At 41.5% G+C, this 26,147-nt stretch overlaps 1 protein-coding gene across 2 annotated transcripts in view; it reads left to right on the forward strand.

Annotated features, from left to right (window-relative positions):
* The window catches only part of pole (polymerase (DNA directed), epsilon), a 134,670-nt gene that overhangs the window by 69,646 nt on the left and 38,877 nt on the right, over positions 1-26,147 (forward strand). For both annotated transcript variants that reach the window (XM_072247599.1, XM_072247598.1), the window contains exons 31-34: positions 9,208-9,414; positions 13,013-13,156; positions 14,119-14,259; positions 20,443-20,596. In XM_072247599.1, coding sequence (XP_072103700.1) covers positions 9,208-9,414; positions 13,013-13,156; positions 14,119-14,259; positions 20,443-20,596 — 646 coding nt within the window. The remainder of the gene's footprint in view (positions 1-9,207; positions 9,415-13,012; positions 13,157-14,118; positions 14,260-20,442; positions 20,597-26,147) is intronic.

Here is a 26,147-nt window from a genome sequence, read left to right on the forward strand (position 1 = left end):
CTATTTCTTACCAGTTTTTGCAAACTTTGTTTTAAGTTTAAGCTAGGGCATTTCATGTAAGAATGAATATTGACCTGGGAACGGATATATCATTGACTATTGTTCAAAATTTTGTTATAGCATATTTGGCATACATTTGGGGGAGTCGGGTCCTACAGTTTGAATTCTCCTCCAAAACTGGGAAGATATAGAAACTTTGGATGACCCAAAATGTCCTAAATTCAATCAGGAAGCACAATTAAAGTTTGGGAAGCTAAAATCAGACTGAGCCCATGTGCAATATAAAGGTAGCAGGGAAGTGCTCAAGCAGGACTTTAGGAAGGCCAATAGAGGCCAAGAAATATGCTTGGGAAGCAGGAGTCCAGGAAACTTTACATCTGTTTTAAGAAAACAAAAATAACTAAGGAGAGGGTAGATTCACTCAAGGATAAAGGAAGGAATTTGTGCTTGGAGTCAAATCTGAGATACTATATGAATACTTTATGCTTGTATTTACCAAGGAGAGGAAATTGAAGGGTGGTGAAACCAGAATGGCGCATGCTGATGTGCTGGGAATTTTTGAGATTGCTGGGTTTTATGAAAACATTAAGGTGAATAAATCCCCAGGGCCTGATAGCATATCTCCGAAAATATTGGAAGAAACAAGTGAGGAGAGTGCTGGAATTTGACAAAGATCTTTCATCTCCTCACAAGCAGCATGCAAGGTTCTGGAGGACAGGAGGGTAGTAAAGGTTGTGCCTTTGTTCAAGAAGGGAAATAGGGATAATTCAGGTAATTGTAGGTCATACAGCCTCCCGTTACTGAGAGGAAGATTATTGGAGAGAATACTGGGGGACTGGATTTAAGTACATTTGGAAAGTCACTGTGACTTTGTGTGGGACAGATCATGCCTTACAAACTTAAGTTTTTTAAGGTCACAAAGGTGCTTGTTGAGGGGAAGGCAGTGGACATTATCTACATGGAATTTAATAAGATACTTGATAAATTTGGGTTGATCCTGAACATGAAGATGCATAGGATCCAGGGTGAATTGCAAGTTTGGATTTGAAACTATCTTCCCCTTGGAATGCAGAGAGTAGGAGTGGAAAGATGCTATTCTGGCTGGAGGTCCATGACCAATGGCATTCAATAAGGATCAAGCTGGGACCTCTGTTGTCTGTGATGTATATGAACTATTTAGGTGACAATGTAGATTGGTGAATTAGCAGGTCTTGTAGATGATACCAAGATTGGTGGAGTTGTGGGCAGTGTGAAGGACTACCAGAGAATACAGTGAGATATTGATCAGTTACAGGAATGGGCAGAGAAGTGACAGGTGGAGTTTAATTTGGGCAAGTCTGATGTGTTGCACTTTTGGGAGGCCAAGTGATAGGAGAAAGAATACAGTTAATAGTGGGCCCTCAATAACATTGACATGCAGAGAAATCTTAGGGTCCGTCCATCGTTCACAAAAAGTAGTTACACAAGTGGATATGGTGGTAAAGAAGCTGTATGGCATGTTTGTCTTCATTGGTGGGGATGTTGAGTACAAAAGTAAGGAAGTCACGCTGCCAGTATATAAACTGTCAGTCAGATTGCACTTGGGAGTATTGTGTGCATTTCTGGTCATCCCATCATGTGAAGGACGTGGAGACAGTAAAGGGTGCAGAAAAGGTTTCCTAGGATTAAAGACTATGAGCTTTAAGAAAAGGTTTGAAAAACTTTGGTTGTTCACGACAGGGTGCTGGAGGCTGTGGGGAGACTGATAGAGATTTTTAAAATAATGAGAGGCATAAATAGGGTGGACAGTCAGAATCTTTTCCCCAGAGTTACTGTTGTAGCCTGTAAGGAGTTTATCCGTGATTGCGTGGATTTCCTCCCGCAGTCCGAAGATGTTCCGGTTGGTAGATTAATTGTCCCGTGATTATGCTAGGGTTAAATCGGGGGTTGCTGGACAGTGTGGCTCAAAGGGCCAGAGGACCTCTTCTATGCGGCACCTCAGTAAATAAATAAATCATGATGTGTCATGTTGTTTGACATAGGCGATCATGATCTTTAATCTGAGAAGTTCTAATAAACTCTTCAAAACTTTTGTCTGCCCATCCCCTGGTGTAACGCATGGATATCTTGTGCTGTTAACTGTGACTTTTTCTTCCATAAATTTTTCCCGCCACTGCAAGATGTTCAAGCATCTCTTTTCTCTCCTGTTCCAACTGCCGTTTCCTGATTGATGATATCAGTTCTCTCCTTTTCTGGTTTTTTACAACATTACCTCATTTGTTACTCCGTCCTTCCACAATATTTTCATCATTCTCTAGAACTACATTTCTGCAGCCTCGAGTCTTCCCTTATTTTGCTGTGATATTGTCCAACATTTGCTTCCATATGGTAGTGTGGAATGAACGTAGCACCACATCACTGAGGTTTATGCTTTATAGAAATTGTTATTTAATATCGCTCGAATGCTGAAGGTGCGTTTACAATTTCTCTTAGAATCTTCTCACTATGAAAGTTGAGTAGGTCAGGCGAGAGAACACAACCCTGTCTGACTCTCCTCTATCTGTACAAAATCACTTGTCTCACTCTTAACTCTCATTTCTGCTCTTTGTTCCCAATATAAATTTCTAATGATTCTGATATCATTCCTATCGATGTCCAAGTGCTGAAGGATTTTTATAAGCTCTTCATGTCTCATCTATTCAAAACTTTGGTATATTTGATGAAACATAGATACAGGTCTTTCTAGACCTCTTTGGCATGCTCACAAACCATTCTAACGATGAAGATTGCATTTCGCATTCCACTATCCGTAATGAAGCTGCAGCGCTCTTGTGCAGTCTCTGCTTTCATACTTTTTCTTGCTTTCATCATGATGACTCATAACAAGACTTTCACATCATGACTCATCAAGCTAATTGTTTGCTGTTACTTGCGTTCAGGTGCTTTAGGTTTTTTTGCCAGTGCAATAAATGCTGACTTGCTTAGTTTCTCAGTTATTTCCCCACTATTATATATTTCATTCAGCAAATCTGTCAGTCTTTCAATCCCATCATCGTCCAGTGCTTGAATCATTTCTATAACAATGCCATCCAGTCCTGGTACCTTTATTCTTTTTCATGTTCCTATCTGCTGCTTTAACTTCTGGTTTCAAAATTGCTGGGCCATCCACGTTCTTAGTAATTTTTGGCTTCTCTCTCATATTTTCAAACAAGTCGGCAATGTATTCAGACTATCTAGCCCGTATATCTGCTTTTTCTATCTTTTGCCTTCAAACACCTGCTAGATGTACAATAATTAGCACCCGTGAGCTTTCTCACCTTCTTGTACTTATCCCCAGAATTTTCAGTTTTTCTACCTCTTCAATTTCTCCATTTAATCATTGTTCTTTCACTTTCCTACGTTTCTGCTTGACCTTTTTGTTCAAAGTTTTATGTTTGCCGCTGTTCTTTGGTGTGATTTTTTTTTTCTGTCATTCTTTCATTAGATCCAGACTTTCATCTTTCATCCATTCTTCCTTTTTTTCATTAGACACATCCACCACTGCCTTTTTGAACTTCCAACTAGCTTGGCGTGTGTTCCACTGTCAAAGCTTCAAATCTGTTCTTCATTGTATTTCACCTTTTATGTCCAGATTTTTCAAGCAAACCAGGTCTAATTTGGTATTATTACCCTTAGCGTTTAACTGTCTAAGCTTTCCCCAAGGTCAAACACCAGAGGGTGTGCTTTTAAGGTTAGAGGTGGAAATTTAATGATGGTGTTAAAGTCAATTTATTTGCACCTGGAATAGGTTATCATGAGTAGCAGTGGAAGCAGGCGGTTTGATGGAGGTTACAAGACTTTTAGATAGATGCAGGGATATGAAGAGAATGGAAGTATATGGGCCATACACAGGAAGAGGATGTTTAGTATAGGTGGCATCAATGTTAGGACAACATCGTGGGCTCAGTAGCCATCCAGTGCTGTACTATTCTATATAGATAGCATATTTCAACAATGCAGAACTGCACTGTCAACCCGGATATTGGTCCTTGTGCATTGTGACATGAACTTATGACTTTCTTACTGATTGAGAGTTACTGAATTACACCTGACCATCGCACACTTGATAGTAAGTATTTTTGTCTCTGTGTTTTTAAACATTTGCAAAAGTAAGTACAGGTGATGGAGATGACTTCACTGGAGCCATCAAAGAATAACAAAAGTATATGTTGTTGCAATTAAAAAAATACAATTACTGCTTTAATGATATTGTCATAGAATCAGAAATCTACAGCACATTACAGTCCCTTCAGCCCACAATGTTGTACCGACCATGTAACATACTCTAGAAAATGCCTAGAATTTCCCTACCACATAGCCCTCTACTTTTCTAAGCTCCATGTACCTCGAAGAGTCTCTTAAAAGACCCTATTGTATCCGCCTCTACCACCGTCGCTGGCAGTGCATTCCACGCACCCACCACTCTCTGTGGAAAAACTTACCTCTGACCTACCTTGTACCTACTTCCAACCACCTTAGAATTACACCCCCTGGTGTTAGCCATTTCAACCCTGGGAAAAAGCCTCTGGCTATTCACAGGATCAATGCCTCTCATCATTTTATACACCTCTATTAGGTCACCTCTCATCCTCCGTCGCCAAGAAGAATAGGCTGAGTTCACTCAACCTATTCTCATAGGGCATGCCCTCCTATCCAGGCAACATCCTTGTAAAATCTCCTTTGCACTCTCTCTATTCTTCATTACTCTATAACATTACCCCTCACCAGAAAACAATAAGGAAGTTTTACAATTTATATTTTGTTAAAAAGGATACAGCTCTTCAAGTGAGTTCAGGTCCTGTACTGGTGCCCAGAAGTTTTGTTTTGCTGTTGTCGGACCTGTCTTACTGACTTTTTTGACAAGCATCTCGTTCTCAAAGATGTGTTGTTAAATATATATAGGCATCAGTTAGTCTCGTGAGACCATGGATTTGCGCCTTGGAAGGTTTCCAGGGCGCAGGCCTGGGCAAGGTTGTATGGAAGACCGGTAGTTGCCCATGCTGCAAGTCTCCCCTGTCCACGCCACCGATGTTGTCCAAGGGAAGGACATTAGGACCCATGCAACTTGGCACCGGTGTCATCGCAGAACAATGTGTGGTTAAGTGCCTTGCTCAAGGACGCAACACGCTGCCTCAGCTGAGGCTTGAACTAGCGACCTTCAGGTCACTAGACCAACGCCTTAACCACTTGGCCACGTGCCAACGCACTTGTTAAATATAATTGAGTAACAAATATTCATGGTGTTTATCTACATTTTAAGTATGTTAGCTTCAATTAAAGAACAGAATATAGAATCTATTACTTTGGATTACAAATTTGATTCATGTATCGAGATAAAAATTTTAAGAACTATTCATTTACTGTAGGAGTTATGTAGTATAGTCTGTTGTGAACATGAAACTATCAAGTATAGATTTTTCACATAATTTCTTTCAGCAATAAGCTGTCAGCCTGTCACTCAGGCCATTTTTAAGATTCAAAGATTCAAGATTCAAAAAACTTCATTGTCATTCTAACTGTACATCAGCTCTGCAGGGCAGAATGAAACAGCGTCTCCCAGGAGCAGTGCAATCATAACATAACAAAACGCAACACTAAATAATAAACATAACAATAAATAGTAAAACACAACAGCCACATGTCAGTTAAAATCAAGTTATAACTGTCCAGTGCAAGTTAAAAGTGTCCAAAGCAGAGTCGGGTAGAGCAGCTATATAGCAGTCTGACTGCCTGTGGGAGGAAGCTGTTTAGTAGCCTTGTGGGTTTAGTTTTGATGCTCCTGTAACGTTTGTCTGATGGCAGAAGAATAAATAGTTCATGGAGAGGGTGTGAGGGGTCTTTAATGATGTACCGTGTCTTCTGGAGGCATCGACTCTGAAAGAGGTCTTGGACAGAAGTTAGGGAGACCCCAATAACCTTCTCTGCTCCCCTAACCACCCTCTGCAAAGCTTTTTTGTTGACAGCATTGCAGCTGGAGTACCAGATTGTGATGCTAAAGGTCAGCACACTCTCAACCATGCCTCTGTAGAATGCAGTTAAGATGTTAGTGGGGAGTGATGCTTGTTTAAGCTTCCTCAGAAAGTGCAATCTCTGCTGGGCCCGTTTCACAATCCCAGTGGTGTTCCTGGACCAGGTGAGATTGTCCGAGATCTGCACCCCAAGGAACTTGATGTTTTCCACTCTGTCCACTGTGGAGCCACTAATGCTGAGGGGTGTGTGCTCAGGCTGAGACGGTCTGAAATCGATGATCATCTCCTTGGTTTTGGTGACATTAAGCATCAAGACACTGCACCAGCTCTCTAGGTGTTTGACCTCCACCCTGTACATTGTTTCGTCATTTTTGCTGATGAGCCCCACCACTGTGGTATCATCAGCAAATTTAATGATCAGGTTCTCCTTGAATCTGGCTGCACAGTCATGTGTTAGCAGTGTAAACAGCCTTGTGGGGATCCAGTGCTCAGTGTGATGGATTCAGAGATGTTCCTGCCAACGCAGACTGACTGTGGTCTCTGTCAAGAAATCCAGAATCCAGCGACACATGGCAGTGTTAAGGCCAAGCAGCGACAGTTTCTCCACTAGTCTTTGCGGGATGATGGTATTGAATGCTGAACTGAAATCAATGTACAGGATTCTGGCATAAGTGTCTTTGTTGTCCAAGTGAGAGAGAACTATGTGCAGTGTGGTGGATATTGCATCCTCCGTAGAGCAATTTAGACAATAAGCAAACTGTCGAGGATCCGGCGATGAGGGGAGGCTGGCTGTGATATGAGGCTTGACAAGCTGTTCAAAACATTTCATCACTGTGGGTGTCAGGGCAACGGGACGGTAATCATTCAGACAGGCTACAACTGATTTCTTTGCTACAGGGATGATTGTGGAGGTTTTGAAGCATCTGGGGACAATGGCTTGACTAAGGGAGATGTTGAAAATGTCTGTCAGGAGATCTGCTAATACATCAGCACATTCCTTGAGCACACGTCCAGGGATGTTGTCGGGACCTCCTGCTTTCCATGGGTTGACCCTGGCAAGGGTCCCCCGCGTTTGCTCTGCATCAATGATTGGAGCCGGCTGGTTAGATGGTAAAAAGGGACTGGCTCTCCCCCTTGCTGTAGTGTTTGATGCTTCGAAGCGTACAAAGAAATTGTTAAGCCTGTCTGGAAGAGAGGTGTTGCTGTCATCAGTTTTTTGCCTGATTTTGTAGTCTGTCAGAGCTTTAATTCCCTGCCACATCCGTCTGGTGTCACCTGCATCACAGAAGTGTCCATGTATTTTGCCCGCGTAGGCCCTTTTCGCTTTCCTGATCCCTAGTGAAAGCGCAGACCTGGCTGAGCAAAACACCCCTGTCCCCCGATCTGTAGGCTGTGTCACGGGCCTTCAGTAGTGAATGCAGCTCTGTTGTCATCCATGGCTTTTTATAACCACATGCGGTGAAGGTTTTCATCACAGTGACATCCTCCGTTCATTTGGCTATGTAGCTGATGACTGCCCCCGCATACTCCTTAATGTCTGTATTCTCATCGTAGGAGGCTGCTGTTTTGAATATGCCCCAGTCTGTGTGCAAAAAGCAGTCTTGTAGTGCTGAGGCTGCTCCTTTTGGCCAGACCCTTATCTCTCTTTTCTCTGCTCTCACACGTTTAAGCAGTGGTTTATATGTTGGTGTTAGCATGACAGATATGTGGTCAGAGTGGCCAAGATGGGGGCGGGGGACTGCTTTGTATGCCCGTGGTGTGTTGGTATAAACCAAGTCCAGTGTGTTGTTTCCCTTGGTTTTGAAATCCACATATTGCCGGAATTTGGGGAACACAGTCTTTAAGCTGGTGTGGTTAAAGTCACTAGCAATCACCACAAAGCTATCAGGAGGTGTAGTCAGTAGCTCACTGATGGCTTCATGTAGACCTCCCAGTGCTTCGTTAGCATTAGAGATGTGGTGAAACGTGTGTACGAATGAGTCATGACTGTCTATCTGTGGTATATCCTGATAACAGTACTTGATTTTTAACTTGCTTCAATTTATTTGCAGCATTAAATAGCCATTTTCCAGGATTATTTTTAAACTAGCATTTTAACATCTGTAATGAGCGCGTGCTTGCTTGTTCTGGCATAATTACCAAGTAACCTAGAAATAGGTTTGATTGCTGTCTTGTGTACGGTAAAGTCCTGGTAAAAAGCTTTTGCATTGCAAGATCAATTTCCTGAAGTGTTTCTTTAGTGCTTTTCATTTTATTATTAGCCTCTATTTATCAGATGTAAGTGCTACTTATGTAGTGAGTTTCTATCCATTGTTACTGCTACAAAGTCATATTGTTGCAATTAAAATCAAGATGCACTCAGCTGGTCTTATGATGAAAGGACCTCAAACTGAAATGTTAAGTCTGTTTCTCTCTCCACAAAAGCTGCCTGGCCTTCTGAGAGCCTCCCAGTATTTTCTGTTTTTATTTCAGGTTTCCAGCATTTGTAGATTTTTAATACTGGGAATTTAAAATTGCGGCAAATATCTTGTATCACAGGTGGCACCTCAGGAGGGAAAAACATTGTGGATGCTTATGGTTGATGAGGATAAATAGATTTCTTCTGCTTGTGGGTTGGTCATGACTTATTGTGTAAGGGCACATTAATTAAAGGCTGACATCACATTTCTGTCTGTTTAGTAAGCCCATAAAGATTTTCTTACCTACTAGCATTAGTGATAAGAGTCATGGTCATCAAGATAATTTGTTTATTCAAACAATTTAAATTCCTGAGTTGCCAAGGAATTTGAACTTGTGTTTCCTGGGGTCAGTAATGCAAGCCTCTGGATTATAATCCAATAACTTAATTAGATTGGTTATTAGTGTAAAGCACTAACTGCCTTTTACTTTTCATGTTTGCAGCCTAACCTGTTGCTTTTTTTCTGCTGTATTTTGTAAAAAAAATATTATTTCCAGTGTTAGTGAAGTGGATATGCTTTTTCAATACTCCTAAACTGCGATCATTATTTGAACTGTAAATCTCTTTCATACTTGTGCTTTGAATTATGGTGTAAAACAGATTTATTGTTGAAGGAATGGAACTGGAAGTATTCACTGTCAAAGTCTGCAGAATATGAGTGTTTTGAGTTTGTCATATATTTAGTGGAAGTAGGATGAAAGTACTAAGAATCCTTGTAATTTAATAGAAGGCTTACTCATATTGTGCTGTATTTTGAAACAGAATGAGCGGTTAGTGTGGTTAAGGTACCAGAAGAAAAAATGGGAACTCCAGGCAAAACAGAGAAAAGCACGCAGGAAGAGAAGGAAGCTGGATGATGGTGTGGTTGCACCAGGGAGACCCATTCGGGATGGCCCAGCAAACAGCCTCAGTAGCTTTCTACGTCGGACTGCCCGCACCATTCTAGATATGCCATGGCAGATTGTACAGGTAATGTTTTTTTTGCTGATTGAAGCTGATTTACAGACTGAAGAACAATACAGCCCATCACATCTGTGGAAAAATTTCCTGAGCAATCAACATTATCCTCTTTGTACCATGGTGTTTGGCTTAGCCCTGTGACATCTTCTGCCTCAAATATCCATTCCCTTGGAGACCAACAAGCATCTGTACTGTCATAGAGATGTACTGCAGGGGAACAGGACTTTTGCCCAACAGTTTGCAGTAGCCATCAGTTATCTATTTGCACTAATCCCACATTATTCCCATTTTATTCTCCCCACATTCTCATTGATTCCTACCAGATTCTACCAATCACCTATATTAAACCCAGAACTCTTGCACTGTGAAGCAGCAGCTTCCTAAATACATCACTGTGCTGCCCAAATAGACTTCACACTGAAACGCCTTCTTCTAACATGGTTGAAGATGGGTGTAACCAAGAGTTGTTGATTTATTACAATTCTTGATCCTTTAATCTAAACACAGACCTGTAACTAATTGACCACTGAGCTTATTAACTACAGATAGATCTCCATACTTTACCACAGAAGTTCCTGCTGCCTTGGGTAAGTAGGTAACATAACCTTCTTCACCCTTGTCATTCTGTTTTCTTCCCCCAACCACCACCACCATCACTGAGCAGATGATGATAAAGCTCGAGCATGAACCGCCAGGCTCAAGGATAGCTTCTTTCCTGCTGTTACAAGACGCTTGTATGATAAAGATGAGCTCTTGATCTCTCAGTCTACCTGTCACAGCTCTTGCACTACCAGCGCTGAACTTTCTCTGTAACTGTAATGCTAGAATCAGGTTTATTATCACTGATGTATGTCATGAAAACTGCTGTTTTGCAGCCACAGTACAGTGCAAGTCATAAAAATTACAGTAAGTCACAAATATTGCAAAAGGGGCATAATGAGGTAGTATTTGTGGACTTGTTCATAAATCTAATGGTGAAGGCTTTGTCTTTCTCTTTGTATTTCCTAGCTGTACTTCTGTATGGAATGATTGATCTGAATGTCATACAAATTAAAGCTTTTCATAATATTTCTGTACACGTGAATATAAAGGAACCAGTTCCAATCTTTGTATAGGTGGGAGAGAGCAGCTTCTATTAATCTAACAGGAGATGGTGAGAGAATCAATAATCTATACAGTCACTCTGGTCTCTCAACAATCATTAAGCTTGTCAGAACACAACTCTAAGCCTTGAATCTCAATGCTGAACTTGCTATCACGGGCTGTCACGGTAGCAATTGTATGTTGCTTTAGTGCTCCATTTCATCACTTTGATCATTTCATTGCTGCAGAGCTTACTGTCAGAGATCTGAGCTCAGCCCCAAGTTATTTGCGCAACACGTAGCATCAGAGAGAGAGAGTGGGGTTTATGCCAAGATTCTGACATAGCAGCACTGTAGTAGCTCTTTTTTTTTTCCATGATCTCTTTTAACACTGATACCTCTGGCTCTCTTGTTCCTGGAATCCCATTCGTAAGGGTAATGGCACGCTATTACCCACAATGGTTATTAGTGGGAGTTGAGAAATTGTGAATCCATCTTCATCTAATGCAAATGTGCATAAGATTAAAACTTTAAAAATCCTGGTAGCCTTTTCTTCAGTACAGGTGCACAGTGTATTGTTTATTTTTATTTTGATTTGGTGATGCAGGATGGCCCAATGAGCCTGCACTGTGCAATTATACCCATGTCACCAATTACCCTACCAATCTGTACGTCTTTTGAAATGTGGGAGGAAACCGGAGCACCTGCAAGAAACCCATGTGGTCATGGGGCGAATGTACAAACTCCTTACAGACAGCGACGGGAATTGAACTCGGGTCACTGACAGTTGTGCTAACAGCTATGCTCCCATGCTGCCCCCTATATTGTGTTTGTTATAATAACTTGTTTCATTTTCCTGGCACAATCCCATTGAATTTACTTTGGTAGCTAATCCATCTCTCTAATGTTTTTATTTGTATGGTGAGATGCTCAAAACCTCAATCACCTTATTGCCTCTGCAGTCTATGAGGTCATTGCATTAATCCATGATTGAATCTGGAGTTGTTTGCAGCTGTCTACCTTCAGGAATTTGCAAGCTTCTTTTGTGCTATTAATCTAATTGTAATTGTAATGAGACCTAGCATTCATACTTAACGTAAACCACTTCTGATGTCTTTGATTCAGAATGCACTCATTCATTCATTTTTCCTAGTTTTTTTGTTTCGACTATTCACCCTTGTGACTGCATTTCCCCTTGAAAATACCTAAACTTTTCTAACCTTAGGATAACTTCTAAAAATCAGTACACATTATATCCACTTTTATTTCTACAATTATCTCAAGTACTTTCATAATTTCAGTTAAAGCTACCATATTTGTTAACTTTATTATGTACAGTCCTTAAACACTCAAGTCAATTTTTATTCACTGCATTTATTATAATCTCCTTTCAATTTCCTTGGGATATCTTGTTTTTGTACTCTTGAGTATTGTTGACTTATTTTTGATTAGACACATTAGCTAACTGCCCCAATCAGCTTATCTAATGAAATCTTGATTGATTGATTTCTATTTTTACTGCTTGACAGTTCAGTGCATTTCTAGTCAATTCAGCTCATGCATTGGAACGTCCTGTAAATATAGATAGATAGATATACTTGATTGATCCCGAGGGATCACTGCAGCTGCATATTGACCTATACTGCTCAAAGCATTAGTTTAAATAAGCTCGTTTAGACAATAGACAATAGGTGCAGAAGTAGACCATTCGGCCCTTTGAGCCTGCATCGCCATTCTGAGATCATGGCTGATCATCTACTATCAGTACCCGGTTCCTGCCTTGTCCCCATAACCCTTGATTCCCCTATCCATAAGATACCTATCTAACTCCTTCTTGAAAGCATCCAGAGAATTGGCCTCCACTGCCTTCTGAGGCGGCGCGTTCCACACCTCCACAACTCTCTGGGAGAAGTTGTTCCTCCTCAACTCTGTCCTAAATGACCTACCCCTTATTCTTAAACCATGCCCTCTGGTACTGGACTGTCCCAGCATCTGGAACATATTTCCTGCCTCTATCTTGACCAATCCTTTAATAATCTTATATGTCTCAATCAGATCCCCCCCTCAATCTCCTTAATTCCAGCGTGTATTTTCTTTACTATCTTTAGATCTTCAGCTCTCAGAGAAACCTGTGCTCATTTGTTCTTCTTGCATATCATCAGCCTGAATCAGTCCATTCTCAGTGGTTGAGTCTTCAGCTCTAGACTCCTTAAATGTACCTGCCTCTCTCCTTTAAGATGCTTCCTATAATTAATCCTACACTTACATTGAATCTTTTGTTTTCATTTGTGTGTGACCTTTTGTGAACATTTCTGTGAAAACTCTAGGGATTTAAAAATATATATAACAAACTCTAAATATGAGTGGCTTGTTTTCCCAAGTTGACTGAAGCTAAATTGCATTACTTTTTACCACTGTATTGTGCTTGTTTATAATCTTTGCATTTGAGGCTTTTGAAATTAGTTTCTATTTGAACTATTGTAAAGTTTAAAACACTTGAGTAAATTATTCTTCCCATGGTTCAGATTGCAGAAACGAGTCAGCCGGGTCTCTTCAAACTATGGGCTGTTGTTGGTAGTGATTTGCATTGCATTAAACTCAACATCCCACGAGTTTTTTATGTAAATCAACGAATTCCTAAAACGGAGGATGGTGCTGTCTACAAAAAAGTAAGTGTATCACTTTGTTTTTGAGCAAATCTTATTTTTCCCACCAATGGTATTTCTTAAAGCCAGTATCAGTGTTGCCACTCACGTAGCTCTTACGCTACTACAGTAATTCAGGAACTTCCTCTCTCAACCCGGCCCCTCCCCTTTCAGCAGTGGAACAACACTATACTGTAGTCCTCCCCTACTGAGCTCTTGTGGTGCCTGCACCAAGCTTCAGTGCTCCCCGCGGCACATACTCCTGCAGCCTGAATGTGCCAGTCAGCAGCATTCCGAGTCTGGGGACATCCCAGTGTGCTGGCAGACCAACACATTTTGGGTGACCAAAGGGCAATTTTCACCAAGTTGATGATTTTCCAGCAGCACTTGATGTCTATTTCTCTGTATGTGTCTGGATGCGGTCCTGTAGATCAGAGTCCTCTATCATGCAGCTGCTCGGGAGATATATTATCAACTGAACGACTAAAACTTATATATTCATGTCTGTTTATGATGAGCTATATCACTGTTTAGTGGGAAAGTTTAAAAGCAGCGGTCCCCAGTCTCCGGGCTGCGGACCGATACATTGCCGCGAAGAGTGCAGCGGTGGCCGGAATGCAGCCAGCACATCTTTAAGAAAAAAGCCAAAATAAACAAGCTAATTAATTAGGTGCTGCCCGGCACGTAGATGTCGGCCCAGATCAGAGGCGACACAATCGGTAATCGCCTCTGATCTGGGCTGACATTTATGTGCCGGGCGGCACCTAATTAATTAGCTTGTTCATTTCGGCTTTTTTCTTAAAGATGTGCTGGGTGCGTTCCAGCCACCACTGCACTGCTGCATCCTTCGCGGTGATGTATCAGTCCGTGGCCCGGAGGTTGGGGACCACTGCTTAAAAGTAACCACTTGTCTTTAAATTTCCCATTTACATATGTCGTCACTTTTTTATCTGTTTGTTGAAATTCACTTCCTCCTTTATTAACAGGTCAATCGAATCCTTCCCCGTTCCAACATTATTTACAATCTTTATGAATATTCCGTGCCAGAGGACATGTACCAGGCGCACATCAATGAGATCAACGCAGACCTCTCTGCTCCAGATATTGAAGGAGTCTATGAAACACAGGTGTGAATAAATGATGAAAGGCAGGCTTTTTTTTAAATTGGAAGCTGGGCTTCATGGTTGCAATATGAGGCTTTTTTCCTTCAAATGGAACTTCACTGAATGAGTCATATTATTTTGATAACACCCTTAGGGAGTCCTTCACCAATTGCGGCATGGGTTTTTTTTTCTTAAAATAGAACTTCAATGAATGAGTCGTCTTTTTGATAACATCCTTAGGGAATCCTTTTACTCCTGAAATTCTCTAAAGAGTTCTAGCTTATTAAAACTATTTAAAATGGAGGTAAAATTAATTTATGAAAAGTTATGGGATGGAGGGCCATGGGGATCTAGGATAGAAGAGGAGTTGGAGTAAATCAGTCATGATCTTGCTGTGTTATAGTACCAGAAACAAAATGCTGGAGGAACTCAGCAGGTCAGGCACCATCTATGGAAATAAATAAACACTCGATGTTTCAGGCTGAGACCCTTCATCAGGACTGAATCAGGTGACCAAAAGATTTGACGTAAGTATAGGATTATAGAAACTATCTTAAAAGAGAGAGGCAAAGACACTTAAGGAGTCTAGAGCTGAAGACACTACCACCAAGAATGGACTGATTCAGGCTGCTGATGTGCAAAAGGGACAAATGAGCACAGATTTCTCTGAGGGCTTCAGGACTAAAAGTAGTAAGGAAAAGGGCTTATTTTCAATGCTTAACACTTAGAGCAGTCTTGATCAATATACAACTGTAGTGATATGCTGAATTATAGCTTTTTCCACTTTGATATTCTATCCAACTGAAATTAGTGAAAAACTAAACTAGTCTAATTTGGATTTGGTCATCCAAGACTAATTGTATCTCATAAATCAAGGTCTGCTTGCCTTCTGAGAGAGTTGGCATGCCCGAGCTCCCACAGTTAACTTTCGTATACACAATTTTGTGTGCAAACTATAGCGCATTCTTGAAATATCTTTCATCTCGAAGCACAGAGATTAGCCTAAGTAAATTTATATGACAGGCAGAAGTATTTGCTGATTTATTTGCAGCTTGCAAAAGAACAGAAGCAAGGTGCAAATTGAGAACAGATGTATGGAGGTTGCTTAGAGCCCACTTGGATGGAATTCTGGATAGGTTTATCCCAGTGAGCCAGGGAAAAGATGGTAGGATGAAGCTTCAAAGGTCAAACTTAATGTCAGAAAAATGTACACAATGTACATCCTGAAATGCTTTTTCTTCGCAAGCTTCCACGAAAGCAGAGAAGTGCCCCAAAGAATGAATGACAGTTAAACAGGAGAACCCCAAAGTCCCGCCCCCAACTTCTCCCTTCCACGTGTAAGCGGCAGCGAGCAACGATCCCCCCTCCCCCCACCAGCAAAAAAAACACGCATTGGTACCATCACCAAGTCTAAGCGTGTGCTAAGCAATAGCAAAGACACAGACCAAGGTTACCCCAAAAGCTTCGCATTTCATCCGACAATCGACAAACCAAAGGTTCTCTCTCTCTCCCTGGCAAAGGAGAGGGAGGTGTCCCCCATTTTCACAGCGAGCGGGAGACATAACAACAACGTGCTGGTTTATGATGTTGAAAGTCCGTTTCGTCGCTTTTTTCGATCTCTGTGTCCGAAGATCGAAATGACCCTGGGTCTTTGGGACCACGGCGAAAGATTTTCCGGCTTCCCCAATGACACACGAGTCTCCTGCCATGACACTGACCCTCAATCCGCCCATCTCCAGAGTCCCAAGATCTTAGGCTTCCGAACACAATCAAGATTCTCAGGCCAAACCTTTAGCATGTCGACTAACGGCCAGTCGTGGAACCCCAAGAATAGGTCCCATTCCCGCAAAGAATGGAAGTCTGCATGTAATTCCAGGTCAGGGTCTTCAAAAGAACCCTGAAGGGGAAAAATAACGATATTTAAGGTGGAAATAGAGCTGTTTCCGAAGATGTAGGCAAAGGAGTCGCCGTTAGGCGTCATCATCTCTCAGCTCTGTTGTTGACGAGGTGGAATATTTAGTCAGGATGAAGGAATCAAAAATCAGACAGAGCTTTTGGGTTATAAGGATGTCAGGAGGGACCTTAAGAAGGGACTTAGAGGACTAGAAGGAGACATTGAGAAAGCCTTGTGAATAGGAATTAAGAAGAGGAGGATAACTAAAGTGAGGGTCTCTGACCACTCGGTGATAAAGGGGGAAGCATATGCCATGAATCAAAGGAGGTAAGGGAGGGCCTTAATGAATACTTTGCTTCTGTGTTCACCAGATAGAAGGACTTTGGCAAATGTGAGATCAGTGTATAATATCTCTGGAAATTTTTGCACGTACCGAAGATGGCAAAGCTTTTTTAAATGTATCATAGGTCGCTTTGAGTCTTTTTTGTGGAGGTGATAAACAAATTGATGAAGGTAGAGCAGTGGTGATTGGCAGATAAGGATTCCAGTAACTTATTTGACATGGTTCCCATGGTAAGCTCATCCAGAAATTCATGATGCATAGGATCCATTGGAAACTTGGCTGTGTAGATTCAGAATTGGCTTGCCCACAGGAGCCAGAGAGTAGTTGTAAAGCGTATTCTGCCTGGAGATTGATAACTAGTTGTATTTGGCAGGGTTTTATTCTGGGAGGGAAAATCAAGTATAAAAGTAGGAAGGTAATATTTCAGTTACTTGTGTTCGTCCATCGTCGACGTCGATGAGGTGCAGCTGATTATGATGGTGTCGAGACTAGCATGTGATTTGGATTTAAGTGAGAGAGAGTTGCGCAGCGTCAGCCTCACTCTCTCTTCCCAATTCCCTTCTGGATCCAGTGGCAAGACAGAGTTGAGATGGCTGGAGATGGGACTAGGCACAGCGGATGACCAGGACGTCTTCTGTGTCTTGTCCTGCTCTACACGTTCCGCGACGCTTGCAGAGACCGCCTTCTTGACCGTTGGACCTTCCATTGGTCTCGTCCTTTCAATCTGCCGGAGTCAGTCTTCACATGCTGGGATAGACAACTCCCTATCTCACTGAGGGATTGAGACCCGTCGGCTACCCTCACCTGGTTGTCGAAACTGTTGCCCGGGGTGTGGCCGCTGTCGCATGTAAACAGCTATGGGAGCCACAGGTGAGAGCTGAGTGCCAGGTGGGGACGAAAGGTGGACTGCCTTGAAAAGGACGGGACATGTTCCCTCACCAGAGGTGCTACCCCTGTCTGACACCCCATACACCCCAGTTACCTAAAGCACTGGTAAGTTCATGTTTGGGGCATTATGTAGCGTATTGGTCTCCTTGGTTGATGAAAGACGTATGTGCTTTGAAATAGTTTAGAGAGGGTTTTGTTTACTCATTTCAACACAGAAGGAAGCCATTTGTTCTGTTGGTTGATTCTTGATCCCAGCATAGTCCTTTCTTATTTCCTTTTGCACCTGTAACTTATTCTTCAACATCCCTTCAACTCTTTTCAAATATTTTTCCCATTTATCTCCACCAAGGGGTTGTTCATAATAGCTGCTTAATTTACTACCACATCTTTTGGGTGTGGGAAGAAACCTGCACAGCCAGAGAGAGAGTGTCTGAGCTCCATACAGTTGTCATTTGGAGTGAGAATTAAACCCAGCTCCCTGGAATTGAGAGATAGCAATGCTAACTGCAGTGTCAAAATGCCAGACATTTTCCTAGACAAATACCAGAATTGGGCATGTTATCCTGTGAGGCAAATGTGAGACATTGGTTGTATTTGTTGAATTTTTGAACAATGAGAAGAATCTAGATTGAAACTGGCAAGATCCTAAGGAGTCTTGCCATGCTAAATACTGAGGGAGTTTTTCCTTTTGGGAGAATGCAGAACTTGGGAATTGGGAAAGCTGTGTTTATGACAGCTTGGGGGAGAAAAAGAGTAGTCTTTAATATGAATGAGGTGAATGTACCAATGAATCTTTGGAGTCCATGCTCCGGATGGGGACAGAGTCTGTGAACACTTTAAGGCAAGGTTGGATAGCTACTGATAGAGCAAAAGGATTAGCTATTACATATTAATGGATTATGCTGAGTTGAAGTTACAGTCAGATAGGCAATGAGCTATTACCTTAGTGTGTTATGGGGCATGCTTAGGGTGCTGAATGACTGCCTCGTGTTCATAACTTGTGTGTTGGTATGTCACTTGTTTTGTCTTTCATTTCAATCGCACTGGCTATTTCAGTTAAAATCCATTCTATTCAAATATTTAGCCTTTTTATCCAAGCTGTAAAGGGACATTCACTTTTATACATGTCTTGAAGGATATGATGCAATAGAAGCCATAGCAGTGAATTATTTAGTTTACAGTACTGTGCAAAAGTCTTAGGCACATATATATAGCTCATGTGTCTTAGACTTTTGTATAGTATTGTAAATGGCAATGAGGTTTGCTCCCTGATGAGCTCAACGCCTTTTGTGCTTGTTGTTAGGGAGTATTCTGGACTTGCGTGAATATCGTCATCATCATCAACCTTCTTGTTTACCCTGAATACCTTGGACTTTAGATACAACACTGAGTCTTGTCATCTACAGAAATTCTTTGATGACTCAGCAATAGTTGGGTGTATAAAGGGAGGTCGGGAGGATGAATGCAGGGCCCTGGTGGAGGACTTTGAATCAGCTGCAGCTCAACATCAATAAGGCAAAGGGGATGGTGCTGGACAAGGAAGACTAAGCCTACACTGCTCCCTGTTGCTGTTGGTGGAGAGGATCTAGAAGTACCTGGGGATACACCTGGATGACAGACTTGAGTGGAGCGCCAACACAGAGGCTTTGTACAAGAAGGGCCAGAGTCACTCTACTTCCTGAGGAGACTGAGGTCCTTTGGAGTATGCAGGCCTCTTCTGTTGTTGCTAGTATTATCTTCTGTACGGTGGTGTGCTGGTGTGATGGCATCAACACGGGTGATACCAACAGGCTAAATACACTGATTAGAAAGATTGGCTCTGTTATAGGAGTCAAACTGGACACACTGGAGGCTGTGGTAGAACAAAGGACCCTACAGAAATTCCTGGCAATTCTGGACAATGCTTCTCACCCTCTGCATGCCACCTTGTGCTGCTCCAAAGAGCGCTATATGAGCTCATTCTTACCCTTGGTCATTAGGCTCTAAAGTGAGTCAACCGATAGCTGGGGAAGTGATGACAGCCCGCCCCCCCGCCCCATGACCACAATGAGGTAACTATTTTTTAATTCTTTCTTTCTTCTCTTGTAATATTTGTATATCTGTGCACTTGTAATGCTACTGTGACACTGTAATTTCCTTTGGGATCGATAAAGTATCTATCTGTCTATCATCACTATGTGCCGTGTTATATGATGTAGGTGATCTTGGTGTCATGACCATGATTGTTCTTGGTAAATTTTTCTACAGAATTGGTTTGCCAGTGTCATCTTCTGGGCAGTGTCCAGAGACAGGTGACCCCAGCCATTATCAATACTCTTCAGAAATTGTTTGCCTGGTGTCAGTGGTTGAATAACAGGGACGTGTTATATACCAGTTGCTCATACGACATCTACCACCTGCTCCCATGGCTTCACATGATCCTGATCAGGGGGCTGAGCGGGTGCTACATCTTGCCCAAGGGTGACCTTCAGGCGAGTGGAGGGAAGGAGCACCCTACATCTCCTTTGGTAGAGACGTATCTCCACTCTCCCACACATATGTGAATATAATAGATATTAATTCAAACAAGAACCAGTCTCAATTCATGATGTGCATTATAACTTAAAAGTAATTGAAATTATGGTACTGTGCAAAAATCTTAGGCACATCTAATACAATATTTACAAATTCAGAGGAATTATCCTTTGTAGGTTCCACCATCAAGATTTCTTTAGCATTTTAACCACAACAGTTCCTTGAGTTGACCTTGGTCATATTAACTCGTTAAAAAAATTAACTTTGGACCTCTTTGTTTAAAACACTAAGAGAAAATAGGTTAACTGCTACGTTATGGCAGAACTCAGCATATGTGAATATATTTTCCAATGATCGCGCTACTTTGCACCAAAGGAAGCAACCTAACATATAGATTTTTCTGTACTGCTCCCCATTTATTTAGATTCCATTTCCCATAGTCTTTAGTTTTTCAAGTATTTGATTTCTTGTTGATTCTTATACAGTAATTCTGTTGATATCAAGACACTTTGTTTTTTGAAAAGATATATTGCAATATTAAGATGGCTTTTCTCCTCTTTAATCCTAGGTTCCTCTTCTCTTTCGTGCTCTCGTCCAGCTTGGGTGTGTTTGCGTGGTCAATAGGCAATTATCATTCCATCTAGCAGGACGAGAAACGGATAACTTTGATTTGGAGCATCTGGAAATGTGTTCATTAGCACAGTTTAGTTACCTAGAACCAGGTAATAATCTATTGTCCGATGTTGGAGCGTCTTACAAGAATACCAGGAAAATTAGTATGATTTTTATTCTGAAAAAACTCTTCTCAGGCTTCCAGTCGGGTACAGGTATCGATTATAACCGATGTTTCGATGACAGACTCTGCCATCTTCATCAAGGATGATGCCTGGGCATATCTAGTCCGGTGGTATTTATACCCCCATTGTCTGTCCTTCATGAGTGGTTAGTCCTCATCTAATCAGGTTTCCGCTCTCCCACCTTGTTTACAATTGAATTCCGGTTCTTACTTAGAGTGAGATCTTCGTCTTTGTTAAAATTCTTTTCCTCTAGTTTTATTTCAGTGGCTTCCTTTACCAAGCAGTCCCAAAAACCATTGATGTGGCACAGTAGTTTTGTGCCATCAAAGAAAATCCTATGGCCATTGCAAATGCAGAGTTCTGCTACTGCCGATTTCTCTGGGTAACACACAAATGTATACCCCTCCTGTGCTCCTTAATGTGCATTTCCACCATGCTTCCCATCTGGCTCATATATGCTGTTGCGCATTCACAGGGAATCCTGTAAATGCCAGCCAACCTGAATCCCAGGTCATCTTTGACCTGCAGAAGCTGCGATTTGAGCTTCCTTACAGGTTTGTGGATGGTATTAATCCGGTATTTCTTCAGAATCCTGGCGAACCTTCAAGAAACCATGGAAATATAGGGAAGACAGGCGGTAGAAAAGGGTTCCTCCTCGGAGACCGCTTTGCTGAACATCTACGCTCTGTCCGCCAGAGAAAGCAGGATCTCCCAGTGGCCACACGTTTTAATTCCACATCCCATTCCCATTCTGACATGTCTATCCACGGCCTCCTCTACTGTAAAGATGAAGCCACACTCAGGTTGGAGGAACAACACCTTATATTCCATCTGGGTAGCCTCCAACCTGATGGCATGAACATCGACTTCTCTAACTTCCGCTAAGGCCCCACCTCCCCCTCGTACCCCATCTGTTACTTATTTTTATGCACACATTCTTCCTCTCACTCTCCTTTTTCTCCCTCTGTCCCTCTGAATATACCTCTTGCCCATCCTCTGGGTACCCCCCCCCCCCCCGTCTTTCTTCCCGGACCTCCTGTCCCATGATCCTCTCGTATCCCCTTTTGCCTATCACCTGTCCAGCTCTTGGCTCCATCCCTTCCCCTCCTGTCTTCTCCAATCATTTTGGATCTCCCCCTCCCCCTCCAACTTTCAAATCCCTTACTCACTCTTCCTTCAGTTAGTCCTGACGAAGGGTCTCGGCCTGAAACGTCGACTGCACCTCTTCCTAGAGATGCTGCCTGGCCTGCTGCGTTCACCAGCAACTTTAATGTGTGTTGCTTGAATTTCCAGCATCTGCAGAATTCCTGTTGGTTCCTCCTCATTGTTAGGTTTCCTGGTTTTTCCGTCAGCCCTTTTAAGGGCCCAATTGATTTCCTTCTCCTTGTAGCCATTCCGAAGGAATGTTGTGCGTAATCGTCTTATTTCCTCAGGGAGACTCTGGGACCGAAATAGATTTTTCACGGTTAATCAAACTAGAAGGAACCTCTCTACATTGGGAAGCATGAAGACGGCTGTTAATGTTGAAGTATAAGTCCATGTGAGTTGGTTTCTAATAGACACTATGTCTGAGGCTACTGTCCGGTTTGCATTGTGTTAGAATATCCAGGAAAGGGAGGCAACCGTTCTTCTCCATCTCCATTGTAAATTGACTATTTGGATGTATTCTGCTTAAGAAGGTCATGGAACTATTAGAGTGCCTGGAGTCCATGAGGCCACACTGCAAAGGTGTCATTGACGTACTTGAAGAAGCATTTGAGGTGTAAGGGCAATGAACTCTTGAGTCCTCTCCTCAATGCCCTCCATGTAGAAATTAGTAATAGCTGGTGACAAGGGAGATCCCATGGCCACCCTGTCTGTTTGTTCATAGTTGCTCTCCTGATAGAGGAAGCACATCAATGTAAGGGTGTGTTCAAAAAGGTCAGTGGAACCCTTTTAAACCTTGACCGCAGGAGGACCAAGCTGTCCTTCATGGGAATTCTTCGTGAACAGGGATACTACGTCAAAACTGACTTCGGGTTTAGCTGGATATTGGTTATCATTTTAACAAAGTACATTGAATCCATGATGTGATGTTCACAACCCCCAACAAAGGGAGACAGCATGGTTGTTTAATGCCTAGCGAGGTAGAAGATCAGAGAATCTATCCCACTGACAATAGACCTCAAGGGGGAAAGCCTCCTTGTGTATCTTAGAGAGCCCATAAAGACTTGGTGGTACTGGTGCCTGAGGCAGAAGTGTCTTGCATATGTCTACTGAAGGCTGGATTTCTTCAATAAATCAGAGGTCATCCTCAGTCGAATCTGTGGGATCCCGCTGTAGAACTCTGTAGGTGGGATCGTCCAGAATCTGTTGGACTGTCCTGTGGCATTCCTCCAAGGGTATCAGGTCTATTGCATTTCCTTTGTTCGCTGGTAAAGTCATAATGGCTTGGTTTTGCCATAGTGCCGGGGGGGGGGGGGGGGGAGCCAGTCGCTCTCATCTTGTAATGTTAAATATCAGCAAAACAGCTCTTTTCAGGGCCATGCAGACCTCTATCGTTACCTCCTCTGTGGTATCTGGTGGTAGTTTTCAGATTGCTTGATCTTCTCTACCGATGTAGTCCCGATAAGGTATAGTAGAAACTTGATTGGAAGAGAGCTAGTCTATCAGGAGGATGAACTACGGGGGTATAAATACCACCAGACTAGGCATTCCCATGCATCATCCCTGATGAAGATGGCAGTTTGTCATCGAAACATCGGTTATAATTGATACCTGTACCTGGAGGGAAGCTCGAGGAGTTTATTCGTCATATACGCTGGGAAAACAGTGGATCCTTTTTCACAAATTTTATTGTTTACTCACTAGAAACAAAGTGAAAATGATACTGAGCAGTTCATGTAACTCCAGCACATTTCCCATAATCAATATTACACATTTACTGCAGTGCTATCACACATGCAGAGAGTTAGAAACATTTGAAATTATGATGTTTGATGATAACCTCCTGTATTTCTTGAACTGGTAAATGTGAATGAAATCGCTGTTTCTTCATCGGTACTGATTTATTTTGACCTTTAAAGTAACCATTGTTCAGAAGGCAAAATTGAAAGCAATTTCTAGCTTGGAATTGAGGTACTTGAAATAGACATTTTCTGAATTTATTTTTCTCAGTGTTTCCAATTTTACCACCACATTTTGGAAAGTTATTTCTTTGACCCTTCTGGAATATGTTACCATCTTAAAAATAAGTGCTTTAATTATTCATTTCAGATTTGAAAGCAGCATAAGCTTTTTAATATGTGTTTGTTCTTTGTGGGATACGGATGTGTTAAGTTACGTGACTAGGTTAATTTTTGACAGCTAGGAAGGGTGGCACTAGGAAGTGTAGTGGTTGGCACAACGCTTTACAGTACAGCTGACCCAGGTTCAATTCCTGCCACTGCCTGTAAGAAATTTGTTCGTTCTCCCCGTGACCGCGTGGGTTTCCTTCAGGTTCTCCAGTTTCCTCCCACAGTCCAAGGACGTACCGGTTGGTAGGTTAATTGGTCATTGTAATTTGTCCCGTGATTAGGCTGGGGTATTGCTGTGTGGTGTGGCTCAAAAGACTGGAGGAGCCTACTCCAAGCTCTATCTCTCAGTAAAAAATAAAAATAAAAAAGTGGTATTTGTTCTTTTAATACAAGTAGTTTGCTTATAATATAATTCATTTTTAATATTTGAGTAATTATATTGTTATAATTAGAAAGACATATGAAATTTGATTGGAATAAAATCTAAAAATTAATAGATAAAAATTTAAATGCAGTCAGTCATTCAAAAAAAGAGGTTCAAAAGTTTATTTTATTGTCAACGTATGCAGGTACAATAAAACTCTGATATTTGTCTACTCCAGATAGATATTAAATACAGAAAGACCACGGATGTTGATGAAAGAAAAGATATCAACTCCATTCCCCCAGCACAAAAAGAAAAGAAGTAAAACTTGCAGACTCCAAAATCCCCCCCCGCCCCCGCAGCAAAAAAACAGCGTCAATAACAGTCCCCGGCCCTCTCACTCGCAGAAAAGAACAGTGACAATAGTATCAAACCCTCCCACACACAAAAATGAACACATCACCCACCTGCCAATCGACCACAAGAAAGAAAGCACCAAAAAAACTGAAGGAAACCAATATAAAGTACAGTAAAATAATCACATAAATCTCAGAATATCAGGAACTTATTTTTGTCTGCATACGAGGAGAGCAGCCGCATGAGCTCAGTCCTTCTGTAAAGAGTGACCACGACCCAGGTCCTAATGTTGCTGATTTGGCTGCTGACCATCTCTGTTGGGAGCCATCGCTGACCCCCACTGCATTCACTCGACGCTTCACTCTTCCTCGCCGCTTCAAGAAGGAGTCATTCATGACCCCAATCCTTGTCTCTGGTCTTTTTCACGAGTCAGCTTATATTCAGTTGTCCAAGATAAATATCTTCTCCAGATCTGATCTTTTCCTTTCACCTTGCTCTGCCAACTCTTACCAATATCAAAAATGGTCTCGGCCTTCTTTCAAGCTTTTGACATGTGCTTCTGTGTGGAATTAATGGAATGACCCATATATTGCTGTTGCGGGAGATTTAATTTGGATAACACCTTGGGGAAATTTAAATTTAATAAGACATGATGAATTGATTTCCATATCCAAAGTGATTTCAGAACTGTACTGACTAAATTAGTTTTGTAAAAATTGCTGAACCTATTAAGAGTTTAGCTAATGCATTACCCAAATGCAGCTTTTGAAGATGTCTGCTCTTCAGTTACATACTTGAGGTAGTAATGCAAAGACAAATAACAGTAGATCTTTAAAGTTCCATCGAGTAATAGTAGGGGAAATCCAAAATTAGATTTCTATGCTTTAAAAGATATTTAAATAGCAGGAAATGAGCTCAGTTTTCAGTTGAGGAGCTCTAATTTGTTTCTATTAACTGAATGGTTTGTCAGAAGTCTCCAATGGCTTTGTAGAACTTTTTGGTTGGTGAGTTATGTGATTCACCAGCAATATCAATGGAGCATGTTGCATTGCAATAAGCATGAAGTATTGATTACCCTATATCCTATAAGGATTTGTTTTCCCACTTTCTCAATTTTGACTGCATCTGTTTTGATCAAGCTATTTTCCTTGCTCATGTTTCCAATATCTCCTTAACCAAGGGGACTTTATAATACAGGATCTCTTCTTTTTTAAATTTTATTTTTATTTGGATAAGGAATTCACAAGTATCGTGTACTTTTTTCACATGTATAACCTTTTCCATTTTTTTTATGTGTATAAAACTATATTTATACATTAAGTACACATTGAGATGATATAAAAAGAAATTAGACACAAATAGATAATTATGTACAGTGGAAATTCTAATCTATTAGGCTAAGTAATGGTATTAATTGTTAAGAAAAATAGTAATAATAGTGGATTAGTAATAGTTTCCATACATCTCTTCTGGAACATTT

This window comes from Mobula birostris, chromosome 31 (assembly GCF_030028105.1).
Source record: "Mobula birostris isolate sMobBir1 chromosome 31, sMobBir1.hap1, whole genome shotgun sequence".
In the NCBI taxonomy this organism is placed as follows: Eukaryota; Metazoa; Chordata; class Chondrichthyes; order Myliobatiformes; family Myliobatidae; genus Mobula; species Mobula birostris.